The sequence below is a fragment of the Geospiza fortis genome, unplaced genomic scaffold, assembly GCF_000277835.1.
Source record: "Geospiza fortis unplaced genomic scaffold, GeoFor_1.0 scaffold112, whole genome shotgun sequence".
Lineage (NCBI taxonomy): Eukaryota > Metazoa > Chordata > Aves > Passeriformes > Thraupidae > Geospiza > Geospiza fortis.
In genome coordinates, this window is record NW_005054298.1 from 19,377,914 (window position 1) to 19,385,771 (window position 7,858).

The 7,858-nt window shown below is 35.6% G+C and overlaps 1 protein-coding gene across 1 annotated transcript in view; it reads right to left on the reverse strand.

The window, feature by feature from the left end:
• Positions 1-511: 511 nt before the first annotated feature.
• The window catches only part of OLA1 (Obg like ATPase 1), a 118,198-nt gene continuing 110,851 nt past the window's right edge, over positions 512-7,858 (reverse strand). Inside the window, exons 10-12 of the mRNA XM_014307206.2 lie at positions 7,108-7,208; positions 4,906-5,028; positions 512-1,034 (exon numbers count right to left, since the gene is read on the reverse strand). Coding sequence (XP_014162681.2) covers positions 933-1,034; positions 4,906-5,028; positions 7,108-7,208 — 326 coding nt within the window. The 3' untranslated portion in view covers positions 512-932. The remainder of the gene's footprint in view (positions 1,035-4,905; positions 5,029-7,107; positions 7,209-7,858) is intronic.

The following is a 7,858-nucleotide window of genomic DNA, read 5'->3' on the forward strand; positions in this document are numbered from 1 at the left end:
GCAGAACAACTTACCTATCCAGCACGGTGTGACCTCTTCCTTCACAGCACTGTCCGGGTGTGGTCTGGCCTCAAAACCAGACCTGAGAGGACAATGCAGAATATCAGTACTACAGCTCCAGCCTGATTTATTAATTTCAAGGCAAGAGTGACATACTTTTCCAAAATGATTTGAACAAAAAAGCTTCAGTCTCATAGATAACATGATTTTTCTACATATATTTCCTCTCTCTAGTAAAAATAATTTATGCTGCCATCATTATTATCCTTAGTATCATCTTTCAGTGAAAGTCCATCTACAAATTCATTAACTTTTTTGAGACAAATCATTGGCATCCTAATCTTCTGATTCCCATGAAAGACTCACTTTCAAGATACAATTGCAGCTGCCCCACACTGCCAGTTACAGCATCATACACGTCTTAAAATTCTGTAATCAGCATCCACCAGGTGCCGTATCGCATTCAGCACACCACAGTCAGTCAATACAGACATCCCCAAACACACCAAGGCTGGTTTTGTCAAATGTTTTATTGAGTGTAGACATCTGGAGTACTGTAAAACATGCATTATCTGTAGATTCAAAAAGGAGCAAGCCACATTGTCCTCACTGTCAAACGTGTCAGGCTTGGCATACATGATGGAGATTAATGAAGTATCATGAGAGTAATATGGTTCCCGAAAAGCTTCTACAATTTGGAGTAGGGTCTTAATCGTTTGAAATGCAAAGCTGTTCACATTTAGTGAACTTGCATGTTTGCTGGAGGTGCCATATTTTAATTCAAAACAAACAAGAATAATTTCACTGGGGGGAAGGGAGGTTCCCTAGGTAGAAACTGTATGCTTTTTGTTTCCAGATATTCCAATTCCAAATAAAAATTCATATGCTTTTTGAAGCAGCACAGTTCATTTCTGAGCGAACAAATCTGGTATTCATTTCTTCTTGGGTTGTTGAGGTGTATTAAATTTAAAGAAGATAATATCTCCATCCTCCACTATGTAATTTCTGCCTTGTTGTCTGTATTTTCCAGCAGCCTGTAAATGGAACAGACAAAAGGAAAATTGGTTACTTCATTAGACATTTTATAGTATTTTCAAACGGCAATTATTTAAATACATTTTGGCTAAGAGATGGTAATACTTCAGCTTCAGAGTTTGACAGTCACAATACTCCTCAGTTTGACACCACTTGGTTTGACATATATATAAAATATATATATAAGTAATTTAGCTTCCACTGGATCTGTAGTGCTTAAAATGCACCTGCATTATAAAGTGGTGGAGCCTGGCAAGATAAAGGACACTAAAACAGTTCTTTTTTTTTCCTTTTTTCTATTTGGCTTTCTTTTCCTTCATCTGAAAGCCCTGCAGATGGCAAACACTGGCACAGGAATGGAAAGCAGCATTGCTGGAAAGGGCTCCTGGGCCCCCGAGCCGCCGGACACGAGGTCCTGTCCCCACTGACCACAGGGACACCCTGCAAAAGCCACAGCTGTGCCTGGCTTGGGCTGCCAGTGGGGCTCTCTTGTCTGCTTGCACCCACATAATGAAGGGCTGAGGAGCACAAAATGCAGGCTCAGCTCTTCTGTAAGAAATTTCCTTTAGAAGGCATTTGCTTCAGAAGGACAGACAGCAGAGCAGATAGGCTGTGAAACCAGGATACAGGAAAAGGGATACGGACCAAAGACATGAAAAGAAAATTCGTTATTAAAATGCTGTACTTGAGGAGAGCAGAAAATAGGCAAGGAATCTATTAAATATCAGTACTTTCTGCATTACAAGTTATTATTCTATTTTTCTACTGTTATCTCATTGTAATTAAACCCAGTATTACAGAGGCTGTGGCATTAGGCCTGACAGGCTGGGCGGGAGGTGGTCTGTGGAAGCATTTATCTTGAAAAGTGTCTACAATATGGAAAAGTTGAGAGCTTCTGCTTTAGTTCAATAACCATTCCTGTTTTGAAGTTTTCTCTTGCAGGAGAAAGTGCTTCCATGCAAGACCTCACTGTGCCATTATTCTCAATGACACTATCACAGTGGTGGCATGCTAAGATCCCATTACAGGAAAGCTGTTAACTAATGACCTTAGTTGCTGTAGAACAGATCAGATTAATGGTACACAGTTAACTCAGACACCTTTCTTTCACAAAACCTGCTCTGTAAAGCAACCCATTTCCCCACATTGCTGCCTAGAAATTTAGAGGCTCGATAACCTTGTTGCTGCCATTCCTTATTTAAATGTGGTTCCCAGCGATGCTAGCCTATGGAAAACAGCAGCTAAGATAGCCCTGACAATAAATATATACTGAAACAGAAATTGACCTTACCCCACATGACATTATTGATACATAAGAAATAGTACTTTGCAAACGTCTTCCTATTTCTTTCCCCTGGAAATCTGTTTAGACTGTAAAACGTTTCAAGTTCTTTCCTTTGAAGATCCTAATAATGCTTAAAGTCAAGAGTAATTAGACAAATTGATGGCATAAATACTAATAAAACAGTGCTGTAAAAATCATCAGAAAACACAAGCTGCAGGCACAGGTACAGAAACATTTTACAGTTGAATACATTTATTACTCACAAATATTTGTAGAAAAAACTGTCCTCCACAAAGTAACACAACATATTTTTTTAGTACAGTAGTGCACACTATCAGTGTGACATAGACTTCCTTAATTAAATACATTTTGATACACTAATGTAAGTTTATGTATTTTTGTTACCAGTTTACAGTTAATTAAAAGTGACAGTGTTCCTTTAAATTCTCTAGAGACCATTTAATCCATTTCCATTGCTATCAGAAACACTGGTTGAAAAAATCAATACCCATTTGTGAATCTTGAGTATGTATTAAACAAGACACGTCTAACCAGTTCATTTGCACTTGAAAGCAGCCATCTGTAGAAGCCAGCTTTGCCTAAGCAGATATGATTGCTAATAATGTGATATCCCTGTAGACTACAAAGCCCACACAGAGCTATTCAGTGTATAGTTCACAGCACTGGCATTAAATTAGTTATGCTGTACTGGTGTTAAACACACACAAAATCAAACTTAAAAATCGATCAACTTGATAACATACAAAGCAAGCAACTCCCATTACCACTGTTATTTAAGATGACTCCTACAAGCGCCTAAATTTAATTTTGAAATTTACCAGCAATATAAAAGCAATTAGCATTGTCTATGGCATGAAACATTGTATTAAATGCAAATTAGAAAAGACCAGAGGAATATGACACTTTATTCTAAGAACAAGGGTTTTTTCCCAACCTTGACTTTAAAACTGAGTAACGAATGCAAATCTGCTTGTTTTACAGCTACATCATAACAATAAAAATTTAATCATTAAATATGATTTGAGCATGGAAGTTTCATTTTTAGAATCTCACCTTGTGAAAAGCAAATAAAAATATACAAGCAAAATACTGATTAATTTAATAAGTGTTAACTGATGTAGTCTCTCAGGGAAAACACTTGTATTTGAGCATCAAAAATGATAGTGGCAAAATTTGAATCTGTTACGTAAAGTGGTTTCTGACTGCAGAATATTAGATTTATTTATAGCTGTGGCTTCCCTTTACAACTACAACTCTACTTCCCTTTTCATAAAGCAGTTCACATGCCGCAACGAACCAATTATATGGGATTTTTTTCCCTCACTTCCTGGGGTTCAAACAAACCTATTAAAGTCCCGCTGCTCAGTATGATCTTCCTTAGTGATACCACTGAGAATAGGCTGAATTTGAAATCATAGTTTTGCATACCTTTCAAGCTATCAAATAGCAAACAATAAAGCCGAACCTTTTAAATTCTTTAACACGTAATTGCGTGTAGAAACGTTCGAATACTGAGATTGAGTAAATCAAACTAATGTGCTTTGTAATTGCAATTTCATAAAATACAAATCTTAAGAAAATGTCAGAAGTGCCAAACGAGAAATCAAATGTATATGAAATAAAGGTAAGTTTTTCTGCTTAGAAAGAAGAAGGAAATAATGCATTAGCAACACAGAGAAGAACAGCTTTCGTTATGACATTTTTTGCCATGTACAAGTTCATTTCATACTTAATAACGTCAAATCAGATATAATTTGTCAGCTCTAAAAGGGCACAACTTTGGGCACCTGAGCAGTCTCTGCCCTCTAGTGTTGAGAAAGCAGATGAAACTCTTCTCAACACAAGTGTCACCACAAAGAGCAGGCTCAAGGAGAAAAGTTTTCCGTTAAATATCTTTACTGTCTATTCAGCACATAGTAGCCACCCTGAATGACCAAAGTAAGGCATAGCATTTTTGATTGAGACATCAAAGGGCAATCGAATAAAATACTGAAAAGGTAAATTTTAAGATCCTAATTATGCTTATCAGAGCCTAGAAGTAGAACCCACTAATCCTGAAAAAGGGGTACAATTTTATAATATAATATTTTCTTAACCATTTGCATCCAACATTTTTAATACCTTTCTTCAAAACAAGATGACACATTTTTAGAAGAAACAGATTTTTCTGTTTCATGTTTCCCTTTAGAAGTGATTCAAAAAATCTCTTGCATCTTAAAAACCTGATTTTTCAAAAACAAGTCAGTTCTAAAGCTTATTAAATTCTGAACACAAATATGTAAACAGAGAGAAAAAACACCCCAACACATTAGCATTACATTTAGTCTTAGTGCTGACAGGTAGTCCATGCACTATTATATCTAGGGTACTGAAATAGTTGCATTCCTGTCCAGTAAGTTGGTGCATTTGAACTCTTTCTTAAGTAAAAGATGAAAATGGATTTTGGTCTACTGCTCAAAGCGACTGAAGATTCACTTAGCATTAAGAACTTTTTCCAGTGAAAATTCAGATTTGAAATGGAAGAATGGCACATTTGGAGGGAGAAGAAAAAGTGGGAAGCTCACCTTGACAGCAGCCTCTGAACCTCCTTCTTTAAAATCTTCATATTTCATTACTTCAGCCATAATGAATCCCTTTTCAAAATCTGTGTGAATTTTCCCTGCTGCCTGAGGAGCCTTCGTCCCTTTCTGTCAAACGAAAGACAAGAAGAAAATTAATTGCATTTAAGAAGATTGATTGCAGGAAAGAGGTTTCTCCTTTTTTAAATGCGTTAAGGTTCTGCTGAAACTTTGTTTCATATCAGCTAAAATGCCACACATGCAGCTGGGTGATCCTCAATACTGAGACACAGACAGTGCCTTTGCCATAGATAAACCAAGCGACATTAAAGAACAGCAGCTTTGTTTTTCCTAATAGCTATCAACAGCAGTATTGATTTTAGAAGCTATGACTGTGTTTTGTTGTGAGATTTGCTTCGACCCCTAGCTTTCTACACAGAAAGTGAGGAAGATAAAGATTTTTTAAAAACTTTAAAATCTGAATTACTCAAGACTTTCACTTACATCCAAATAATTTCAGTTAAAGATAACATTCATGGCAAACAACATTTGCAATGAGAAATGATGTATGGATGTCAAGCCATACACATTAGCTTATTTTTATTTCAGAACAATTTTAGTAAGTTTGATATAGAACAAACTGAGTATTCTTACCAAAACATCAACAACTGAATCGCTAAAAAATAAAAAATCACCGACAACTATACAATAATTTAAGTTAATGCAACAGAGGAGAATGCATTATAGCTGCATGCTTCAAATTACAAGGACATACATTCTGTGCACACACAACCATGGAGAGAAATTTAAGCAATAATGGTGACCTAAAGGCTGCTTAATAAAGCATGTTAAAGTGCTAAGGAGTCTGACACTGTAAAGCACAGTTTTTACAATAAAAGATGTATTGGGTTAATATGGCTACTCACTGATGCTTACCTGACTAAGTATCTTTGCACATTAAATCAAAGATACTCACAATCAGTCTTAAGATAAACCAGCTTTCAAATTCTCTAATAAAGAGCAAGCACTTCTACTGAAAAAACTGGAATTTCACAATATGCTTTTAAAAACTATGGCAAGAATCAGAACAACAAAATCCTGCTTTTGTATTATTTTGGTTGCTGTTCCAGGGACCTTAGCAAGCAGTTATCATGTAAACAGAGATGAGAAAAAAAAAGCTAAAAAAACCCCACACATGCTTTTAAGAAAATAAGTTTAATGTGCTAAAACACATACACAAACATCTGTAGCAGTACTATTAAAAATAAAAATTTACAGGAAATTATGTTGATTAATGAAAACAAATTAATTCCAGTGAATGAAATTAAATACAGCACTGAAACTCATTGCACAGCCCTAAATACACTGATGCAAAAAATAGAAGCTCAAAGACTGAACTGCACCTCCAAAAGTTGACATTGTTGTAATTTTTAAGGTAAGAGTTTACAACTGTACACATTCCAAAATATTTGTTCTATATTGATCTTTATATTGCAACATATTTACATTCAAAGGCAAACCATTACAGCTCAGCTCTTACTGTCCTCTGGGAATAAATCGAATAAATCAGTTGATGTCTATGGCTATAACCATTCTACATCAATATTTAAAATACATAATATTGTTTTAGACATTACATAAGTTCCCAGATGAATATATAAAACTACCAAAATAAACTAGGTCTAAATACTAAAGTCAGTAAAAGACCTGAATTACTGCACACTGATTTTAGGATTTGGAGCCCAACTGTGTATCCACAAGGAATATAATGACGTTATATTGCTTTTATTGCTAAAATGTAATCCCAGCAAAGCACAGGAGGAATGAACCATCCGCAACCCAAACAAACTTAGTGAATACAAAATGAAAAGCAACATCAATTTCACTGCAGACAAACCCAGTCACACAGATTAAGCAAGCACAATACTGGTACGTCTTATCTCTGACCACAGGAGGAGGGTAGACAGATTCTACAGGATGAAGAAATTCAGACTATGTAATAGGCAGAATCAATTGTTACCTGCCTCAATCAATGCAGCTCCACTTTCACTGTTCAGCAGCTCACAAATAATTAAAGTTATCCTGGACAAAAACCTCATCTGTAATGACTAGCTAACCGCCACCATGACAAACTTCAAAGTCAGTGATATCAATCTGAATTCAATAGTGTGGAACTGGATATAGCTGATGAATAAGTATGAATCTTACCCTGATGGTCCATGCACGCACTTCATCTGGGCCTGCAGTGAAAAAGTATTCTAGTTGGAGTGCTGCATATCCAGCCTTAATGATCTTTGCTAAAGCACTGAAAAAAAAAAAGGGGGAAGGAATCCAATTCATTCAGCACATACACATAAAACAGCTAAATGTGCCAAGTAATCAATTTACGTGGAAAGACATCACATATTTTGAAGATATCAGGTCTACTTTTGAACAGAGCAATAATTGCAGTAGCCTTTTACTTTGAACTCTCCTCAAAAGAACTACTTTTTTACTGCAAAATCATAAAGATAGCATTTTGATTTGTTTATTTGGCAACCTACAGAAATATGGGATAAATATAAATCACCCTATCAGGCAGCACTCTTGTCTCATGCAATTTTCAGGACTCCAGGTCATGAAAGCGTATCTGTTTGACTGAAATTCAATATTGAAACAATTTATTATAGTTCCTCAGAAAATTATGGCAAAATTTTCTCCACTGTCCTTATTCCCCATAGATGACGAAACAGTTTTGGTGATCATTCCTTCTCAAAAATATACATAACTAATACCTATGTTATAATTAAAACACTGTACAGAGATGACAGATGACAGTTAAAAACTTAATTTAAAATAAATCTTTTCACTCTGTCTCATGGTAAAGAAAGGAGAAGATTCTCTCTTTATAATGGTAATTACTCTGTCATTTATTATTCTATCAGCGCAAGCAATTAAATTACTGCAAGGAAATAAATGA